Source organism: Polypterus senegalus, chromosome 4 (assembly GCF_016835505.1).
Source record: "Polypterus senegalus isolate Bchr_013 chromosome 4, ASM1683550v1, whole genome shotgun sequence".
In the NCBI taxonomy this organism is placed as follows: Eukaryota; Metazoa; Chordata; class Cladistia; order Polypteriformes; family Polypteridae; genus Polypterus; species Polypterus senegalus.
The window spans coordinates 151,723,739-151,746,444 of NC_053157.1; the positions used below are offsets into that span (position 1 = coordinate 151,723,739).

Consider the following 22,706-nt stretch of genomic DNA (forward strand, 5'->3'; position numbering starts at 1 on the left):
CATTATAGATCAACTAGACCAGGAATCATATTTACTGTGGTATGGTTCTCCACAGGTCCCCCCATTAGATCTTTCGCTCCAATGACTGTTTCAATCTAGTTCACATGCCTTGCTGCTGCATTCCCACAATTCTACTTATATCTCTGCTACTGTGGCTCAAAACCTCTTCCTGGACAAGGCACTGATGATCCTCAACATGGGCTTTATCATAGTGAAGTTCCACAAGTGAACTACTGTGGAAAATAAGACCGGGTCTTATATTAATTTTTTCATGGGATATCTTATATTTATTCATGTACAACAATATACATTTATCCAAATACAGTCATGTCATCTTCTTCTGGAATATTGTCATAACTTTCCACATTCACACCTTGTATTTTAGCCTGAATTTCTTGCTACTCCATCCACTTTTAGGATCCTTCAGGATCGATGTGCGTGCTTCGATGTTTGATGAATGGTTCAATGTGGTGAAGCAAAATGCCAACATACAGTGGTGTGAAAAACTATTTGCCCCCTTCCTGATTTCTTATTCTTTTGCATGTTTGTCACACAAAATCTGAACATCAACCACATTTAACCATTAGTCAAATATAACACAAGTAAACACAAAATGCAGTTTTTAAATGATGGTTTTTATTATTTAGGGAGAAAAAAAATCCAAACCTACATGGCCCTGTGTGAAAAAGTAATTGCCCCCTTGTTAAAAAATAGCCTAACTGTGGTGTATCACACCTGAGTTCAATTTCTGTAGCCACCCCCAGGCCTGATTACTGCCACACCTGTTTCAATCAAGAAATCACTTAAATAGGAGCTGCCTGACACAGAGAAGTAGACCAAAAGCACCTCAAAAGCTAGACATCATGCCAAGATCCAAAGAAATTCAGGAACAAATGAGAACAGAAGTAATTGAGATCTATCATTCTGGTAAAGGTTATAAAGCCATTTCTAAAGCTTTGGGACTCCAGCGAACCACAGTGAGAGCCATTATCCACAAATGGCAAAAATATGGAACAGTGGTGCACCTTCCCAGGAGTGGCCGGCCGACCAAAATTACCCCAAGAGCGCAGAGACGACTCAGCTGAGAGTTCACAAAAGACCCCAGGACAACGTCTAAAGAACTGCAGGCCTCACTTGCCTCAATTAAGGTCAGTGTTCACGACTCCACCATAAGAAAGAGACTGGGCAAAAATGGCTTGTATGGCAGATTTCCAAGACGCAAACCACTGTTAAGCAAAAAGAACATTAGGGCTCGTCTCAATTTTGCTAAGAAACATCTCAATGATTGCCAAGACTTTTTGGAAAATACTTTATGTACTGATGAGACAAAAGTTGAACTTTTTGAAAGGCAAATGTCCCGTTACATCTGGCGTTAAAGGAACACAGCATTTCAGAAAAAGAACATCATACCAACAGTAAAATATGGTGGTGGTAGTGTGATGGTCTGGGGTTGTTTTGCTGCTTTAGGACCTGGAAGGCTTGCTGTGATAGATGGAACCATGAATTCTACTGTCTACCAAAAAATCCTGAAGGAGAATGTCCGGCCATCTGTTCGTCAACTCAAGCTGAAGCGATCTTGGGTGCTGCAACAGGACAATGACCCAAAACACACCAGCAAATCCACCTCTGAATGGCTGAAGAAAAACAAAATGAAGACTTTGGAGTAGCCTAGTCAAAGTCCTGACCTGAATCCAATTGAGATGCTATGGCATGACCTTAAAAAGGCGGTTCATGCTAGAAAACCCTCAAATAAAGCTGAATTACAACAATTCTGCAAAGATGAGTGGGCCAAAATTCCTCCAGAGCGCTGTAAAAGACTCATTGCAAGTTATCGCAAACGCTTGATTGCAGTTATTGCTGCTAAGGGTGGCCCAACCAGTTATTAGGTTCAGGGGGCAATTACTTTTTCACACAGGGTCATGTAGGTTTGGATTTTTTTTTTCTCCCTAAATAATAAAAACCATCATTTAAAAACTGCATTTTGTGTTTACTTGTGTTATATTTGACTAATGGTTAAATGTGTTTGATGATCAGAAACATTTTGTGTGACAAACATGCAAAAGAATAAGAAATCAGGAAGGGGGTAAATAGTTTTTCACACCACTGTACAAATGCACTTGTGGCGTTTTTAAATTCAAGCATCACATATTCCCCAAAGTAATGACACGATACATTTTAAAAGTCTCACATACCAACTTCTGTGCCATCTTTTATTTTGATTTTTTGCACTTTCACAATACTATCAAAATGTATGGCAGCGTATTTGATCAACAGAGTAAAAAAAAATGAGGTCATAATGAAAATGTCTATTTTGTGATTAAAGTGGAAATTTCGGCTTTAAACTCGAAATGTCCACTTTAACCTTGTACTGTATCATAAAAGTAGACTGTCATAAACGTCATCTTAAAACCGACTCAGATGTTAATCGTTACGCGCTTCTGGGGTTTACTCCTGACCTGACAGCAGCGGCAAGCAGCAATAGATCGCCACACAGAACACGTTACATTTATTATATTCCAGCTCTCTGCACATTTAGAATTCTTAGATTTATACTTGATATCACTTTCATGATGAAATGCATTAAAATATGTATGTTAAATTTTAAAGATAAATTATTAACTTTGTTTAAATAATGAATACTGTTAATAGTTACACATATGGGGGTGGCATGGTGGCAGAGATGTAGCGCTGCTGTCTTGCAGGGAGTCACGTCCTTTGTGATTCCTGCCAGGAGTTTGCATTTTTTCCTGGTGGGTTTCTATGGTATGCTCAATTTTACCATCCAAAGACATGAACGTTTGGGGATTTGGTGAAGCTACAATGACGTTAATGTATGTGTGTGCATGTGTTCACCTTGCGATGAGCTGATGTTCCGTCCAGGGATTTTGTTTCTGTCTTGCGCCGATGCTGTTGGAATGGGCGCATCCCCGAATTGCTGGATGTAATCATTAAACATCCTTTTCAGATATTGTGGCAAGGTGTCCTCGAAATTTAATGGATGTTAATGGATGCACACTCGTTACATCGTGTTAAGTATAAACCTGGCCTTAGGCGCCTTACTTTTCAGATGATGATCTTGACTAGGGCTTATTTTTGGCGTAGGGCTTATATTACAGAGCAGCCTGAAAATCATGCTAGGGCTTATTTTCGGAGCAGGTGTTATTTTCAGGGAAACATGGTATGTTGCAAACTCTCTTCAGCTTAACATTGTCCAAAAATATTTGGTAATTTGTTCAATTATTATAAATTATATTATTAACTTTCATATTGAAATATTTTAATTTAATGATGAATGAATGAATCTCCAAAAATTTTATTTGCAAAGCAATATTTCAATCATTTTCTTTTGTTTTCTGTGAGAAATGTATTTTTTGTAGTGAATATTTCTGTACTTTTTAATATTCTATGACCACATTATACCATACACAATACACAGTGTGAAATCATTTTATTTCAGGATTATTTACATTCATAATAAGTTTACAACTATATTATTATGGATTTCATACATTTTATATGCTTACTTATATATCTTCATGATTCTGAGCATCCTTGCATACAATTAATTTTCCATAACAGTTTTTACATCACAATGACAGTGTTCCAAAGTTCACTTGTTTAAATGTCTTGAATTGAAGAGGAAATGTGTATGCAGATTTCTTTTGTACACCTTGACAATATGCCCAAATAATACAAAGGAAGCAGTTTTTTATAATATTCTTATGATTTCATCTTCAGTAAGACCATAAGTCAAAGTGCATTGCTCCTTTTGTGTGCCTGTTTTATCCTTTCCATCAATAAGTATTATTGGAAATATTTTATAGTATTCAATGATGTCACTGATGGAATCAAACATCTGCAAAAACAAAAATGATTTTGTTTAGGTTAGAGATTACTTTCATAAATCAATGTGAGTCAGAGCAAAATTTTATAATATGAAAATTTGTTTGTGTCAGACACTTATCAATGCAGACATGGACACTGAAACTTATAGTAAGGAAACATTTTGATGTAAACAGCCATGTTGTAGTTGGTCAGCTCCTTGAGTACAGAATTTTGAATCCACATAAAGTAACATTTTTGCTACAATTCCCATTATATTTTTCAGTGAATGAGGTCACAATCTTTTACAGATTTGGCCAACCCCTACCACTTTTATCCACTATATAATTTTCCCTAGAGAACCAGAGGAGTGAGAATCTTCAGTAACTGGAACACAGACTCAACTTTAAGCTTATCTGTTGATGTCACAAACCAGAAAGTGCACAAAAATGCATCCAAAATCCCCCACTGGAATTCATAAAAAGACCTTTCCTTTCTCATTCACAGAAACAAAATCCTCAAACTTTGCACGTAAAACGCCTGTCATCATTTCAATTTCTAAGGTAACTAGGCTTTTTCGTAATGTTACTAAAATGTAAAATTGTGTGTCTTCAAACAAAAAAAAATCCTGTTTATAATGTCAGAGGTCAAGTTCAAGGTGAATGACAACTCAGTGACAGAACACTGTTCTCTGTAGGTACGTTAGCATGAAAACATCGAAAGAATCAGAAATGTCATTCACAGATTAAGTAAACAGTAAAAAAAATAAAAATAATGTCTGGATTTCTTTTTTGGCACTGTTCTCTCAGTAGTTCAGACAATACCTTGAAAAACATTGCCCTTAAAACCAGCAAACATCAAACATAGAATTTAAAGATGCCAACAATCACCGTGCAGGCCATGTAGAGGATCAGGCGCTAAGGTTGCAGTATCAATTAACTGTATTAAGACCACTGCATAAAACTGTCTCATGTATAAAGCAAAAAAGATACTATGACATTCTCTTGTCCTTTCTCTTCAGCATCAAGAGAACAGTAGAAAGAACAACAATAACAATTTATTTCTTGAATATCCCACAATCACATAAGGAAGGCCGCAGTGGGCTTTAACAGCTCCTATGTTGTGACAGGCTCCCAGCCTTGACTCTCTAAGAAGACAAGAAAACTGCCATAGAGAGAGGGTCAATCCATCCTCTTATGTACACACCCAGACGTGGCCAATCTGGAATCACCAAATAACCAAAGCTGAACGTCTGTGGAGATATGGGGGCGAAAATTGGATTACCCAGAGGGAAACTCATGCAAGACAGGAAGAACGTGTTGACTCCACATAGAGAAAGACTGGACACAGGATGAAAACTTAGAAAGCTGAATTCATAAGACAGCAGTCTTAACTACGGTGCCACCATTCCAGACAAGACAGAAACCAATACACAAAAATCATCATTTTATTACCTATATAGACTTTACCACATAGTCAAAGAGTGAGATTGGAAATTGGTGGGAAAAGTTTATGTGGTCAGATTGGACCAAGTCTGAGATGTATGGCCAAAATTTAAAATGCTATGAGTGGCACAAATCTTACACCCCTATGCCTGATGATTTACTCTTTCTATCAGGAGGTATGGTGACAGTAGTACCAAGATCTGGGCAACTTATAACTGCTGAAGAAAAACTGGATAGAAGACAATATCAGGAAATACTGCAAATATTGGAAGGAAATTGTTTTTAGTCTGCTTAAAGGCTAAAGCTCAGAAGAAGATTCATCCAACACCAGGACTTTATCCCAAGAACATGGCCAAAGTAAAATTGGAATGAGGAAAAATTGGAATGTTCTTGATGGTCTGGTCAATAACAGTTTAAAATTGGGGGTCTACATAAGCCATACTAGAAACTTGAATAATCTAAAGCAAAACTACATCTACTTCAAAAGACATATTGTTTTAATTGCAGGAAAGGTTGGCAAAACAATTATGTATTGTGTTGTATGAAAACTTATGAAAGTAGTACATTTATTTCTGATATATTTTAGTTCTTTTTGATTTTAATATCTCTGCTGAATAATGAATAATGATTAGAACACAGTAACTAATAGGAAGGAAAGAGGCATGGGAAGAATGACTCTATCAAAATGCATTTAATCTAAATATTTCATATAAACATTAAAATAATGAAATAAATAACAGAAGGCATGTGACCATGAGAGGATGATCCTGCTAAATCAATTGGTTAGACTTTTAAACAGGTAAGTAGCCTAACAACAAAGTATGCAACATAAGTTAGTTCAACATTCAAAGAGTCTTTAATGTGGTTCTGCACCGATGGTGAATTCTGAAGCTGAAATTATTGGCACCAGTAATAACTGGCAAAACTTACAACACTTGATAATTTGAAGCTGTTTAAAAGCCAGGAAGGTAAGAATACAAATAAGAGGAGAATGTTTCACATGGGGATGAGGACATCTGTCAAGTCACTTAGAGGTCAGTACTCGGAACATTACTTGTCATAATTTTATTAATAACACTAGCTTTGCTACCCATCTAAGAAGGGCCAAAATCTAAGTAATCAACGTAGATCTCTGATTAAAGTTTGCAGTGCATTATGCAATGCATATGTCTCTGTTAGATGGCATTTGTTATGGATTCATAAAAGCTGTATTAATGTTTGTGAGGCATCATCGATTGGAATGACAAATGCAATGCATTTTATAAAATGCTTGCAATCATCTTTCTTGGAATGACACAGCAACTGGTCATTTCCTTATCCTTTTATTAAGGCGGATTCATTCTAAAAAAAGACAGTGAACTTGTGAAATTCTCAAAACACACCAAACATAATGGGATAGCAAGAAATGAGAAGTACAGTAAGTAAAAGAAATTCTTAAGATATGCACATACTGTATACTTCAAAAAACAGTTTCATTTTCAGAAGTGCAATGTGACAAATTGAACAAAAGAAAAATTACTTATAAATTCAAAATGGAAAACATTTAGATGATTAAGTTGATGTGCCATTCACATCTTGAAAGCAACAAGTAAAAAAAGGCAAAAAATATATTAGGTTATATTGTTAAATTGTTGAATATAAATCAAGGAATGTGTTGCTTAGAATGAAAAATGCCTTAAAGTGGCTGCATTTGAGTACTGAGTACTGTGTATAGTTCTGGTGACCACATTACAAAAAAGAATTACCAGAACTAGAGCATCTGAGTGCATCCTGAGACTAAAGAGAATGCCCTACTCTGATAGACTAAGTAAACACAACTTCTTTAGTCTTAATCAGAGAAGGAAAAGTCCACGCCTCCAGATTCTCAAAGGTATTACTAGAGTTGATTTTTCAAAAAATACAGTGCTTTCAATAGTAATTCATTTTTCATGTGGTTAAAGTTAGTGTTGTTATATTTCATAAAGCTATTTGTAAAATGGCATATTTTGGAATACTATACTGTGCTTATATGACTTAGCCAAACACACTGCTAACCTACAGAGGAATCCATCCATCCATTACCCAACCTGCTATATCGTAACTATAGGGTCACGGGGGTCTGCTGGAGCCAATCCCAGCCAACACAGGGCGCAAGGCAGGAAACAAACCCCAGGCAGGGCGCCAGCCCACCTCAGTACAGAGGAATTTTGGTGTTTTATTCTTCAAACACATGATACTAGTGTATATTGTGTAAATTTCTGAAGACATAGATTAGCAAAACAACTGTTACTTGAAAGCTAGAATAATATAAAAATAGATAGATGTGCACATCAAGAAAAATTACAAAATGTGTGCTGCTTTTTCTGTGAAAAAATGTATTAATGCTTTTGTAACATGATAGATAGATAGATAGATAGATAGATAGATAGATAGATAGATAGATAGATAGATAGATAGATAGATAGTTTATTTCTCCCAAGGGGGAAATTTGGCTTTTTAGAGAAGCAAGTTCAGTATTCCAAGGTGTAAAAAAACAGGAACCAGGACATAGTCCTATGCCAGGGTTTGCCTTGTGACTCATGAAAGACAAAGACAAAGCACAGGTAAAGAATCCAAAAGCATATCACAAAAAGACAAAAACACTTAGAAAACTAGAGATACTGGCTCAGTGACAAGCAAAAATTAAATGCCAACTGCTTGTTAGATAAATTCAATCAATTTCAGTAAATGCACCTGTAACTATTGTTGCCTGGCAATGACAAATAAGGGGTGGGACAACTGGTGAGAATCAAAGTGATGTCGGGTGCAATGTAGGAAGCAAACATTCAAGTTACTATAAGGAAGGGTCTTTCAAGAATACAACCTCAGTTAAAAATGGAAGTTGGCAATTCTTGAATAATAAGTACTAAAAAAATCCCAGCATTTATTTACCAATAATATTAGAGAAATATCAATTTTTGGGGCAATGTTTCAATTAAAAAATGATAATATTTAGCAAGGACAGCATGTCTTTGCTTACACCTGTATGTACAGTGTCTATCTGTGAGATAACATGGTACTGAGAAATCTGAAGTCATCTTCACGAAAAATGTTTAGTGTCAGTGAATGTACTGTATTTTATGGCACCTAGGGACATATGAAAAGTCTGAAAATGAAAAAGTGCTTTCCTTCTTCTTGTGGCAAACGTCTAACCACTCCCCCATTTTGTGTAGCATAGTATTTTAGCCACATCACATTATTTTACTTACTGTCATGTATAGAAATTGATAAAAAGGCAATCAATGCGTACTTACATCATTTCCCCATAGCCCAGTTCCCAGTGCATACTTCTGATTTTTCCCAATATGTCGAATTTTGACATTATACACTTTGTTTGCATAGAATACCACAAGAACATATGGTTCATCAATAATTTTTTTGGAGCAGTCTCTTACTAAAAATGATCCATCCTGTAGAGCAAAAAGAAGCAATTACCCATAAGAAGATTTAAACCAGTTATAGCAGGAATAAGAAAAAAATATCTTGATCCATATGCAAATAATTCATTCCTTTCATTGTAACATGTATTTGAAGCTAATTTTAGTCTTAATGTGTAATCATATCACAGGAGAACACAGAGATTAAATTGCAGTATTTCACATCCAATTAATACACATTAATGTTTGTATTACTACAATGGAACAAAACTGTGCAAACAACTATAATTGTGTTAAGACATTTCCTGTAATAAGGAAAGAAATGATTATTTGAATATTCTTACATCTGATTTAAAGAATTTCGGGAGTGATTAGAAAGAAATATTTCCATAATCTCCTCGCAAAAAACAACAAAGAAAATAAGAACATAAACTGAAATTCAGAAATCATTTTGTCAAATATTCAGCCATCATTTTGTCCAAAATAGACTATCTTTGGTGATATTCATTCGCTGTCCTGTTTTTAAAGTGAGATTAAATATTTAATTAATTATAATATAGACATAACATTTTAAATGTTGATTCCTGTTAATTAAGTACAAAAGTAACATCTAAAGCACAAATCTAATCAAAAAGATTTAGGAAAAGGTTTACTGGCATCATATTCAGATTTGTTGTCCATTTGAAGACATATAACAGCAATGAGCCAATAATTGTTTTTTTTTATATCATGTGAATAAGAACAAGTAGAGGAAGAAGGTATCATGACTTCATGTGTAACCAAAGCCCTTGATAATTAATAAATGTTTAAATGTTAAAGATAGCTGCTAAAGCAAGATATCCAGTATGCTTAGTAGGGAATTACCAAAGTATGCTATTTCATGAAGAGTAAAAGGTCATCAAAACTATGCATTAATTTACAAGATAACAAATCCTCCTCCATATTTGACAGTTGGTGTCACACACTGAGGAACCATCCTTTCACAAACTCAATGGCGTACAAAAAAACCTGTTGATGAAACAAAGATTCATCGGTTTATAAGACTTTCTTCCAGTCTGCTGTAGTCCACAACCAGTATTTCAAGGCCCTATTTTGTCCTTTAAGGAATGGCTTTCTACTGCCACTCGCCCTATCAAACCTGCCACACAAAGTTTCCTCTTCATAGTAGAAACCGACACTTGCTTTTTTCAACCACTGTTAAGCTCACCTTGAAACTGTTGTGCTATGAGACGCCTATCACGCAAGCTGGTGACCCTCAGAAACTTGTCTTCTGAATGTGTTGCGATTTTGAGTCAGCCAGATCTCTTCCTATTAGAATTTCTTCCATTTTCCAATTGCCTTTGGATTGCATAGGACACCATAATCACTGACATACTGTATTGATTTTTTTTTTTGCAATATTTCTAAATGAAAGCCCTACACTACTAAGCATATAAGTAATAATGCTCTGTCTCATTTCATTTGTTAATTGCTTTTTTCTGCCATTATCACTGGAATTTATATATTTCTACAGTGTAATTTTGCCCAAGTAGTACTTCAGAGGGTGTAGTAACACAGTCTCTTCCAACTCTGCTTTAAAACAGAAAGAGGGTTTTTAAGTAATCAACAGAAGTTGGGACACCTGTGCAAATTGTTTGCTTCAACTTGCAAGGCTTAATTTACTTTGCTGCAGAACATCTGTAAGTTTTAACCTATTAGTTGTTACCTGAAAAAGGCCCATTTGTAATATTCTGATCTTTCCTTTTTTCATTTTTTGCTAACCTAAACTTTAAATTTAAACCTCTGGAAGTTTACTGCATACCTTTCCACCCTTTCAGGTCATTCATTGCATTTCAAATGATTAAATTTGAAGGAAAAACTGGAAAAACTGAGGTGTTCTAAAACTTTTGACCAGTAGTGTAAATATGAACACAGGATATTTACAGAAATGTGTAGATGTGACATGTGTAGTGGAGTATATAAGGGAGAAATAGTACAGAGTGTTGTTCTGAAAATAACTATTGTTATATGATTTCAACCAAAATGTGACATGACTGTTTGCTGAGACAGTAATAAAATCTAAAATTAAATATTGATATGCCTCATTCTGATTTTGTTTTCTGAAAAAAATTTCAACACTAGCCTTTTTGTATGCAAGTATAAACTAGGGTATATATGCGTCCAATTTTTAAAGATGAAATCACTATACCAAAACTTTCTTATTTACACCATTTCTTTATCAGTACATTAGCTTTGTTACCTGGTTTCATCTGGGACATTTTCTGAGACAATAGGCCTTGGTTATAACGCTGAGGCTTGATCAAAAATATCAGAAGTACGGTGTAAGTAACTGAGGTCTTTCCTGTATACAATATTTGTTTTTTTTCCCCCAGGGCCTAATATTATTAGTTCACTGAAGTGAACGAATGCACTGTATGAGCAGTTTCCCGTTTTTGCTTTGCAAACCAGAGCACAGCAGCACCACCTAGGGGAACACTTTAGTCCTCCACAATATTGCATATATTGTACCACCAATCTACCCTTGGCCCTTGATCTTTGAAGTTTATATACAGTACAGGCCAAAAGTTTGGACACACCTCCTCATTCAATGTGCTTTCTTTATTTTCATGACCATTTACATTGGTAGATTCTCACTGAAGGCATCAAAACTATGAATGAACACATATGGAGTTACTGTATGTACTTAACAAAAAAAGGTGAAATAACTGAAAACATGTTTTATATTCTACTGTAGTTTCTTCAAAATAGCCACTCTTTGCTCTGATTACTTTTTTACTCTCTCTTGGCATTCTCTCGAACACCTGTGAAGTGAAAACCATTTTAGGTGACTACCTGTTGAAGCTCATCGAGAGAATGCCAAGAGAGAGTAAAAAAGTAATCAGAGCAAAGAGTGGCTATTTTGAAGAAACTACAGTAGAATATAAAACATGTTTTCAGTTATTTCACCTTTTTTTGTTAAGTACATACAGTAACTCCATATGTGTTCATTCATAGTTTTGATGCCTTCAGTGAGAATCTACCAATGTAAATGGTCATGAAAATAAAGAAAGCACATTGAATGAGGAGGTGTGTCCAAACTTTTGGCCTGTACTGTATGTAAGAGTGCTCAACAATCCAGTCTGGCTTGAATTTGTATTTATTTTACCGCATCCCGAGGAGTGTATTGAGGGAGGCCATTGCTAAGCAAGGCAAAGCAAAGCAAAGAATGTACAGTAAGTAAGGTCTTCTTTGAGTTTCGCCTTATCTTTCCTCATCCATTTCATATCTCATTTTCCATGTAGCTCACCACCTTGTCACTTAACCTGTGCAGGGCAGCTGCCCTTTTCATTCGCTTCCAGCCACATTTGTTTGTGTAATTATAGCCAGAGCTTGTACAGTAGCACTGTTCTGGTTATGGCATTCATAACATTATTCAAAGTTATTGTCTGCTTTTACCTGCATTTTTATTACTCTTTAATTTAATATTGTTTTTTTATCAGTATGATGCTGCTGGATTATGTGAATTTCCCCTTGGGATTAATAAAGTATCTATCTATCTATCTATCTATCTATCTATCTATCTATCTATCTATCTATCTATCTATCTATCTATCTATCTATCTATCTATCTATCTATTTGCATGAACTGCAATGAACTGAATGTTTTTTTTTCCTCCAGGGTTAATATTATTAGTTCACTAAAGTAAGACACATTTCTCATTGCAATCACAGCTGAAGCAAGAAAGGACACGTTGCCTAAGAACACACACACTCATTACAGCTTTATTACTAACAAATATTGAGAAATAAAAAATAACATCACCAAATTTCAATCAAATATTTAAAGAGTTTTTGAGATTTTGGAGGATTTTGTTTTTCTATTCTAGGCGGGGTTTACCTCTTAATATTGATATTAGCTGCTCAAAAAAATTAAAGGAACACTTTGAAAACACATCAGATCTCAATGGGAAAAAGAAATCCTCCTGGATATCTATACTGATATAGACTGGGTAATGTGTTAGGAACGAAAGGATGCCACATCATTTGATGGAAATGAAAATGATCAACCTACAGAGCCCTGAATTCAAAGACGCCCCAAAAATCAGAGTGAAAAAATTATGTGGCAGGCTAGTCCATTTTGCCAAAATTTAATTGCAGCAACTCAAAATTGTACGCAGCACTTTGTATGGCCCCTGTGTTCTTGTATACATGCCTGACAACATTGGTGCATGCTTCTAATGAGATGACAGATGGTGTTGTGGGGGATCTCCTCCCAGATCTGGACCAGGGCATCACTGAGCTCCTGGACAGTCTGAGGTGCAACCTGGTGGCATTGGATGGACCAAAACATAATGTCCCAGAGGTGTTCTATTGGATTTAGGTCAGGAAAGTGTGGTGGCCAGTCAATGGTATCAATTCCTTCATCCTCCAGAAACTGCCTGCATACTCTCACCACATGAGGCCAGGAATTGTCATGCACCAGGAGCCACTGTACCAGCATAGGGTCCGACAATGGGTCCAAGGATTTCATCCTGATACCTAATGGCAGCCAAGGTGCCTTTGTCAAGCCTGTATCGGTCTGTGTGACCCTCCATGGATATGCCTTCCCAGACAATCATTAACCCACCACCAAACTGCTCATGCTGAATGATGTTACAGGCAGCATAATGTTCTCCATGGCTTCTCCAGACCCTTTCACTTCTGTCACGTGCTAAGGGTGAACCTGCTGTCATCTATAAAAAGCATAGGGCACCAGTGGTGCATCTGCCAATTCTGGTATTCTATGGCGAATGCCAATCGAGCTGCATGCTGATGGGCAGTGAGCTCAGGGCCCATTAGAGGACATGGGGCCCTTGGGTCACCCTCATGAAGTCTTTCTGGTTGTTTGGTCAGAGACATTCACACCAGTGGCCTGCTGGAGGTCATTTTGTAGGGCTCTGGCAGTGCTCATTCTGTTCCTCCTTGCCCAAAGGAGCAGATACTGGTCCTGCTGATAGGTTATGGACCTTCTATGGCCCTCTCCAGCTCTCCTAGAGTAACTGCTTGTCTCCTAGAATCTCCTCCATGCCCTTGAGACTGTGCAGGGAGACACAGCAAACCTTCTGGCAATGACAGAAGTAAAGAAACTTCCTAATGTATGTGTGAAATTTACTCTTTATAAGTTGCCAACTGTGTCCCTGTGTTCTTGATGATGTTTTTTAAAGTAACAGTCTCAATCCACTAATTCCCTTTGTAATTTTAATGTCTCCTCTTAATTTTTATTTTGCTTAAACTGACAAGGCTCAGCTGTTTAATTTTTAATCATAACTCATTCCATGCAATCCTGGAATCAGCTCAGTCTTTCATCTCTACACTTTGTCTAGCATTTCTATATCCTTTTTGTAGCCTGCATGCCAGACTGCACACAGAACTCCAGACGAGGCCTCCCCAGTGTGTTATAAAGCTTGAGCATAGCCTCCTTGGACTTGTATTCCACACACCATATTATATAACCTAACATTCTGTAAGTCTTCTTAATGTCTTCTGAACAAGTCTGGAAGCTAATAGTGATGAATCTACTACAACTCCTAAATCCTTATCATAAGATATACTTTCTATTTTGATTTGCATTTGAAATTTTTCCTTAAAAATCTTGGAGTGCTGAGTTAAGAGCAGAATATCAAAAACATTGAAAGAAGGATCCAGAGATATTGGGATGTCAGTATCACTACTACTGGATGATTCATAAAGGCACATCAGAAAAAGTAAAGGACAGGCCATTGAACAAAGTTTTGGGCCAAAAAGAAAAATAAAAACTAGATAAGTTAGATGTAAGTCAGAATATGTATTGTTGTTTTGCATATATATATATATATATATATATATATATATATATATATATATATATATATATATATATATATATATATATATATATATATATATATATATTGTCACACAGCGCATGGGAGGCAGCTAAAGGGCTCGAGTGAAGGCAGTTCTGAGGCATGCCGGGATGTGGCAGAGTGCACTAACTCTCTTTCTCACTTCCCTGTAGACCAAACCCGAGATGTTCCACCTGTCTCTCTTGACGTCACTTCTGGGACCGAGCCAATGGAGACAGACCTTGCCAGCTCCGGCCCCCCTGATGTCACATCCGGGCCTAATCCAATGAATGATGAACACGTGCCCGATCCTTATGACCTCACTTCTTGCCTCCCCCTTTAAAAGCCTTCCCTTTTCCCTTCTCTGACAGTCTTGTTTTGGACTCTGTTGTAAGCACTTCAGTGCTGGTATTTTGTAAGAAAACGACTTTTGCAGCCAGGATACCAAATTACATGGGTGGCTGCCCCAAACCTTTTTCTGTCTTTGTCTCGTTTTGTGACAGTGGTGTAGTCGGCAGGATGGAGAAGTCCCAGAAGAGAAGGGGACAGGACCTGCAATACACCCAGGTGGGAGCGTACCGGGGCCGAGTGTTCAGGTGGGGAGGGTGCCCCGTGGTTCGGCGAGTCGACCTGGTGGGACCCCTAGAGCCCTCAGCCCGAGGATACAAGTATATTTTAGTCCTCATGGATTATGCTACACGATACCCCGAAGCTGTTCCATTGCGCTCAGCTACCTCCAAAGCCATCGCACGGGAATTACTAGGGGTATTTGCACATATGGGGATCCCCAAGGAAGTCTTGACAGACCAGGGGACCCTTTCACCTCGGAAACGTTCAGGGAGACTGCCAGATTACTGAAAATAAAGCATTTAAAGACCTCGGTGTATCATCCTCAAACCGACGGATTAGTAGAGAGGTTTAATCAAACTCTCAAGCAAATGCTGCGTAAGGTGGTCAGCGAGGATGGAAGGAACTGGGATCAGCTCCTCCCCCTCGTCCTTTTTGCCTATCGGAAGTCCCACAAGCCTCCACGGGTTCTCCCCTTTGAACTACTGTATGGGCGACAACCTCGGGCATATTAGATATTCTGAAAGAAGGGTGGGAAGAAGAGGCTCTTCCACTCTACAAACATACCAGAGTATATCGCGCAGTTACGCGATAGATTTGGAAAGATTTGCCTCTCCTGAAAAGTCACATGGAGGAGGCTCAAGCAGCAGGCCCGTTACTACAACCGCACGCCTCTTGGGAGTTCCGCCGGGAGATCGGTCATGGTCCTAGTGCCTACCTCCCACTCTAAGTTGCTTGCCCACTGGCAGGGCCCCTACGAAGTTAAGGAGAGGAAGGGACTGGTCGACTATTTGGTGAGTCAACCCAATCGCGGCCAAAGGAGCGGGTTTATCATGTGAACCTGCTGAAACCGTGGAAGGACAGGGACCCCGCCCCTCCTCCGCCAGCCCCGCTCACTCTTCGCTCACACACACGACCTTAACTTCGGCATGGACTTGAGTCCCCGACAATGGCAGGAGCTGGAAACAGTTATCCGGACCGTTCGGGAGGTAGTCAGTGAACACCCCGGAAGGACCTCTCTGATTGAGCACAACATCGTGACAGAGCCCGGGGTTGTTGTCCGAGAACGCCCGTATCGTCTTCCCGAGGCAAAAAAGGCTGAAGTGGAGCTTGAGATCAAGCGCATGCTGGAACTAGGTGTGATTGAGGAAAGTTATAGTCCCTGGTCCAGCCCCATTGTGCTCGTCGGTAAGCCTGGCGGAGTTGGAGGTTCTGGAATGACTTCCGTCGGCTTAATCAAGTCTCCCAATTTGATGCCTATCCAATGCCACGCGCGGGACAACCTCCTCGAGAGGCTTGGACAGGCTCAATACCTGACCACACTTGACATGACAAAGGGTACTGGCAGGTTCCTTTAACGGACTCCTGAAGGAAAAACGCGTTTAGTACCCCTAGCGGACACTGGCAGTATCGTGTCCTTCCATTTGGGTTACACGGGGCCCCAGCCACCTTCCAGCGTCTGGTGGACAAAGTGCTAAAGCCTCATAACTCATACAGTGCTGCCTTCCTGGATGACGTGGTCATCTATTCCAGCACATGGAAGGAACACCTACAGCATGTCCAAGCGGTATTACGGACACTTGGTGAGGCGGGCTCGGATTAATCCCAGAAATGTTTCTTTGGATTAAGCGAGGCCAAATATTTAGGCTACCTGGTGGGTCGGGGTACCGTAAGGCCACAGTGCTCCAAAATTGATGCCATTCTGAAATGGCCCGTCCATGAACCAAGCGGCAGGTCCAAGCCTTTCGGTTAGCGGGTACTACCGCCGGTTTGTACCCCGGTTTTCGGAGAGAGCGGCGCCCTTGACCGATTTAACAAAGAAGAGGGCCCCGAACATTGTGGTATGGACTGAAAAAACAGGCACTGCATTTGGTGACTTGAAGAAGGCCCTTACGTCCGCACCTATTTTGATGGCACCTAACTTTTCTTTGCCTTTCATCCTCCAGACGGACGCTTCGGACACAGGCCTGGGAGCCGTGCTGAGCCAAAGTGTCGATGGTGTGGAACACCCCGTCATGTTCCTGAGCTGGAAACTGTTGGACCGGGAGACCAGGTATGCAGCGGTGGAGCGGTGGCTGCCCCAAACCTTTTTCTGTGTTTGTCTCGTTTTGTGACAATATATATATATATATATATATATATGTGTGTATACAGTAATCCTCCTCGATCGCTGGGTGTGCGTTCCAGAACCCCCTGCGATAGGTGAAAATCCGCGAAGTAGAAACCATATGTTTGTATGATTATTTTTATATATTTTAAGCCCTTAGAAACTCTCCCACACTGTTTATAAATATTCTCCGCACAGTTATACAGTAAACCCTTGTTTATCGCGGTTAATCCGCTCCAGACAGATAAATGTATTTCCACAGTAGGATTCTTTATTTATAAGTCTAATATTTTCGCAGTTAGAGCATTGAAAACCTGTTTACGACCTTCTAAATACGTTTTTTTAACATTATTAGAGCCCTCTAGACATGAAATAACACCCTTTAGTCAAAAGTTTAAACTGTGCTCCATGACAAGACAGAGATGACAGTTCTTTCTCACAATTAAAAGAATGCAAACATATCTTCCTCTTCAAAGTGCGCGTAAGGAGCGGAGAATGTCAGAGAGAGAGTAAAGTAAACAATGAAAAATCAATAGGGCTGTTGCGCTTTTAAGTATGCAAGCACCGCGATAAAGCAGCGGTAATGAAGGGATCAATGCGAAGGTAGCCTTTCAGCAATTTTTACAGGAGCGTCCGTATCTTCTAAGCAAACAGCCTCTGTGCAAAAGCCCCTCTGCCCACATCTCCTCCGTCAAGCGCAGAGAACGCCAGAGAGAGAGAGAGCGCGAGATTAAAGCAAACAATCAAAAAATCAATAAGTGTGCTTTTGGACGCACCTCGATAAAGCGGCATTTCTTAGAGGAGCGTCCGTATCCACTAGGCAAACAGCTTCTGTGCAAGCAGCACCTCTGCTCACAGCCCCTCCGTCAGGCGCAGAGAATGTCAGAGAGGGTGAGATAGAGGCAGAGACAAGCAAACAATCGAGCAAGCGCAGGAGGCATATCTTATAGCATTGAGGAGTTTTAGTTAATATGTAATACGTGCTCTGATTGGGTAGCTTCTAAGCCATCCGCCAATAGCGTCCCTTGTATGAAATCAACTGGGCAAACAAACTGAGGAAGCATGTACCATAAATTAAAAGACCCATTGTCCGCAGAAATCCGAATCAGCGAAAAATCCAATATACATTTACATATGCTTACATATAAAATCCGCGATAGAGCAAAACCGCTGAAAGTCAAAGCGATACAGCAAGGGATCACTGTATATATATATATATGTATATATATATATATATATATATATGTGTATATATATATATACTGTATATTTATGTTTAAAAAATTAGAGTAAGTAAATATGTGAATGCTAAATTGAGTTACAACAATATTGTATACAAGAATAAATTGTATAATTTGGGAAATTTTAATTAAGCTACTTTTCAATTTTATACATAAATGTGACAGAAACATTTTTAATATACCTTTTAATTGTGTTCCCGAATGCAAATTAAAAATAGCTATTCACAAATAAAATAATTTTTATGAGTTTCATTTTGCAGACCTGTGTTATGATTTAAGATTACATTCTGAAAGTGATGAAACAATCTTAGAAAAAAAGTCTTAAAATATGCAGAAACTGTAACATTCAGATGTTTTGGAGAGTTAATTAACTGTTTTAAAAGCTGAAGCTTCTTTAATTTTTGTTAATTTAATTAAGACCAATATATGGCATTTTTATGTATTAACTACTTTTGTACTTTTCAAATTTCTCTATGAAAATGCCCTTTCAACAATTTGTTATTGTCCTCTTATTTTTCTGAATTTAAATTAAAAAATCAATCACAACAAAAGAATGCACTTGAGAACTGATTTTGCTCTTGAGTTTACTGCACATATTCCTTAAAAGACTATATAGACAATGTTTTTTTATTTTTATTTAGTAACAGTTTTAGCGGTTTTATTATTATTATTTTTAAGGAGAATCAGCTCCTTGAATATTTTCCTAATTACGAGTAAATCAACACTGCCGCCTGCAGGGCTGAAGTAAAAAAAAAACCAATACACTGAAGACTCACAAATACTCTGCGTAACAGGCCTAGAAGACAGCACCTCAGAAACTGTAAACATTACTAATGTTACTACAATTCTGAGAAGCAAATGCAATATAAGAACGCATGCTCCTTTCACCAATTCCTACCATACTATACTTCACATAAAATGAAGCTAATTCACATGTCTGTATGTCCATAAATATCTTCACAGCTCTCTGATGTTAACTGCCTAGCAGCCAGTGGGTGTGATGGTGTGGGTTGGCTCCCCACACCCAATTTCTCTTTGTAAACATTAGACACAGGCATTCAACTCCTACTACAGGTCTGAATCCCTGCTGTTCCATGGCTCCCAGCAGTGCTCCATATTTAGACCTTAACTAGTGAAGGCTTGGGTCCTTGTGGCCATCTGTGGCCCCGACAGGGCTCCCCATCCAAGCCTCCCCAACTCCCGCTGCCTTCCCGTACTTATGTGTTGAAACCCAACAGTAGGTTACTCCAGCTCCAAGACTGCTCAGCTGGAGTACCCTTCTCCAGCCCCTGAGTGTCAGCCGTGTTCTCCTTTCAAGAGGCTCTCCTCCCAGCTGCCTGCCTTCTCTCTCTCTCTGGATCTCCCACGTTCCTGCCACCTCTCCCATCTAATAACTTACATCTCCTTCTGTGTCCACTCATTTTTTCCCTTTCTGCTTCATGCAGAATCTTTGTACTCTGCTGCCTAACAGGACATCATTGAGGGGTCCGACCAATCTGCCCGCCTCTGCAAATGTATGAGGCAGGGTCGGCCTGGTAATCCAGTTAACTGTGGAACGAAACACACTCACACACACCCGTGCCCAACTGGCACCTGAACCTGCCTGGGGCGCAATCATTTATTTAAAAACAAACCTCTGATTTCCTAACTGCAAACTAACTGCAGAGCTATAACACAGTCGGCACAGAGTCTTTGATGTTCTTCAAGAGTCTCTGAAGTATTTAATTAATGTTTGTAAGAGATAGAGTCTCAGTAAGTGCAAACAGCATATAAAAACATTCCCCTCCTTTTAAAAGTTTTAAAAGCATCATCACTGTGGTGTAGCGGGTCCACAGCTCACGTCAAAAAAGGCCACTTTTTAAATAAATAATCGGCGCACTTGTGGCTTAGAGATGGGCTGTGGTATTTGTGGTCGGAAGCGGTTCCCGGGTGAATTCATTATGTGGGCGAACCTCGGTTAAGTGCACAGGTGAGGAGTCGTCTGCATCTGTAATTATTCCCGGGAGCTGCTAATTGCCACATCTGATTCACGTCCCAATAATAAATAGAAACGAGAGGCGGCTAGCAGGGAAGAAAAAAGAAGAAAGGAAAAAGAAAAGACGGATGGAGGTTAGAAGGAGAGGAAGCAGGAGGAGAAAGCCAGTGCAGGAGAGTGAGTGAGCGAGCGCAGGCTCGCAGGCAGCTGAGCAGTGAGCCCTAGTGAGGTGTTTGGCCGGCACCTGAGGTTCCGATGGTTGTGGTCGCTCCTACAGAGCACTTGTATTGAGCAGGAGAGACCGGGAAAAGGTTGGCTCACCACAGTAAAGACAGCAGGAGTCAGAGATTTGGAACAGAAGCCCCAGTGTGAGTGTCCTGGTCACTGGGGAGCCCAAGTCTCAATCTAGGTGAGCAGAACCAGAGTCAGGGATCGGAAGGCCACCAGACCAGATCTGCGAAGAAGGTCAGCTGCAGGTAGGGCGACTCTCCTGTTGCGAAGCACGATGGGAGAAGCAGCAATTTATTTATTTGAACACTTTGACTTTGTTTGTTGTTGTTTTAAATAAAAGCACTTGGCACTTTTGCATCATTCCCTTGCTTCATTGTTTGTGCCTCACTGTACAGTTCATCAGTGACATTACCGACGGTGTCAGGTTCAAGGGCTCCCAGAAGCTGAATGGGAACATGGAGCGAACCTGCAATGTCACAATAACACAAAATAAAACTAATTTCTTTATTGGACCCCTTTAATATTTTCCAAGACCTGTAATGCTAATTAAATCTATTTAGAATGAATCAATTCTATGTGTTTACCAGCAGAGACAGAACATTTGGTTGTCCATGAAGAGCATTAAATCAATTCACAAATGCAGATCATTTACAGGATCCTATGAACCAAACAAGTATGAAGGACACTGGATGATACAGACAAAACCTACGCTAACATGAAAACTTCAAATAGACAGAGATAATTGAACTCAAGTAATGCTGTGAGGTAGCAGTGCTACATACGACACCACTCTAAAATAAAGAGAATACTAAAAGCTCAAAAAATTGAGTGGTGTGCTGAGGTGAGAGAGAAGATTTTTAAAAGGAATGAAAACTTTGAAAATTAATATGAAGTGACAGGGGTCAGCTTGTCTGATTTATGACATATAATAATGAATTACAGAAATTGCATTTGTTAAGAAAGACATGTAAAATTCACCATAGCTTCATAATTAGTTTGAGAAAAGTAAAACCATTACCTTGTTCAATTTGTATAAAGCAGCTTCTGCTTTATATCGGTCATATGCTCCAATGTACCAACTATGTCCTTTCAAGGTCTGAAATGAAAATTAAGTTAAATGTATACTATCATAAAATTTGGGGTAGTTACTCAAAGAAAGTTATCTGTTACAAATGATTAATTTTATTCTCTCAGATTGTAAAGGGATTTGTTTACTCATTACTTCCTGGAAATGATTAATTTTCTTTTATATTATTTATTTAAACCCAATGCAAATTTGTAGCAATTGGTAAGTACAAGGATCACATCTCTGTGTTCTTGCATTATCTTAATAAGGAAAAGCCAAGCAAAATGTTTACATCTTGCCTGAAGAAGGGGTCTGAGTTGCCTCGAAAGCTTGCATATTGTAATCCTTTAAGTTAGCCAATAAAAGGTGTCATTTTGCTTGGCTTTTCTCTACATTCATAATGGCTAACATGGTACAACACCCTAGTATTACTTAATAAGGAAGAATTTTTCAGTAACCATGAATGTGAATTCATCAATTAAACAAGTAGACCACAATAGAATACGATATCAGTAGGTCGTTAAAAAACATATGAACCAATAAGTACTGGTCTTTAACTGACAAAAAGAATTCTTAATAAAATAATAATTGTAATAATTAAAAATAAAACTGATTTAGCTAATTGAACATTTGCAAACATGGAATTGGTAAACAGTAAAATGATTTCCAGTGTGGAGGCCAGCTATTGGCAGTGTTTATTAAATAACACAATCAATACACCCGTGTCTCTGTGTCTCTCCCATCTTGGTGCTCTTTATGCTAACATAAAGTCACATGGTGAAAGAGAAAACATTGCCATTTTGTGATTAGATATCATACATTTACTAATAATTAGGATAAACATTCGGTTACATTACCTATGCACACACTGCTTCATTTTTACAGGAATGAGGTGATATGACAGAAAAAACTGAAGTGCATGTCAAGATACGTAATGCTTATAGCATTTTTGTGTGATGTGATTTCAAATCTAATTCCTTAGCAGCTCTTTCATCAAGAAGCTGTGGACCACAA

The 22,706-nt window shown here is 38.6% G+C and overlaps 1 protein-coding gene across 2 annotated transcripts in view; it reads right to left on the minus strand.

Annotated features, from left to right (window-relative positions):
• Positions 1-3,431: 3,431 nt before the first annotated feature.
• LOC120527736 (cytokine-dependent hematopoietic cell linker) overlaps positions 3,432-22,706 on the minus strand; it is a 97,244-nt gene continuing 77,969 nt past the window's right edge. For both annotated transcript variants that reach the window (XM_039751498.1, XM_039751497.1), the window contains 3 exons: positions 21,645-21,722; positions 8,540-8,695; positions 3,432-3,856 (listed from right to left, as the gene is read on the minus strand). In XM_039751498.1, coding sequence (XP_039607432.1) covers positions 3,710-3,856; positions 8,540-8,695; positions 21,645-21,722 — 381 coding nt within the window. In that variant the 3' untranslated portion in view covers positions 3,432-3,709. The remainder of the gene's footprint in view (positions 3,857-8,539; positions 8,696-21,644; positions 21,723-22,706) is intronic.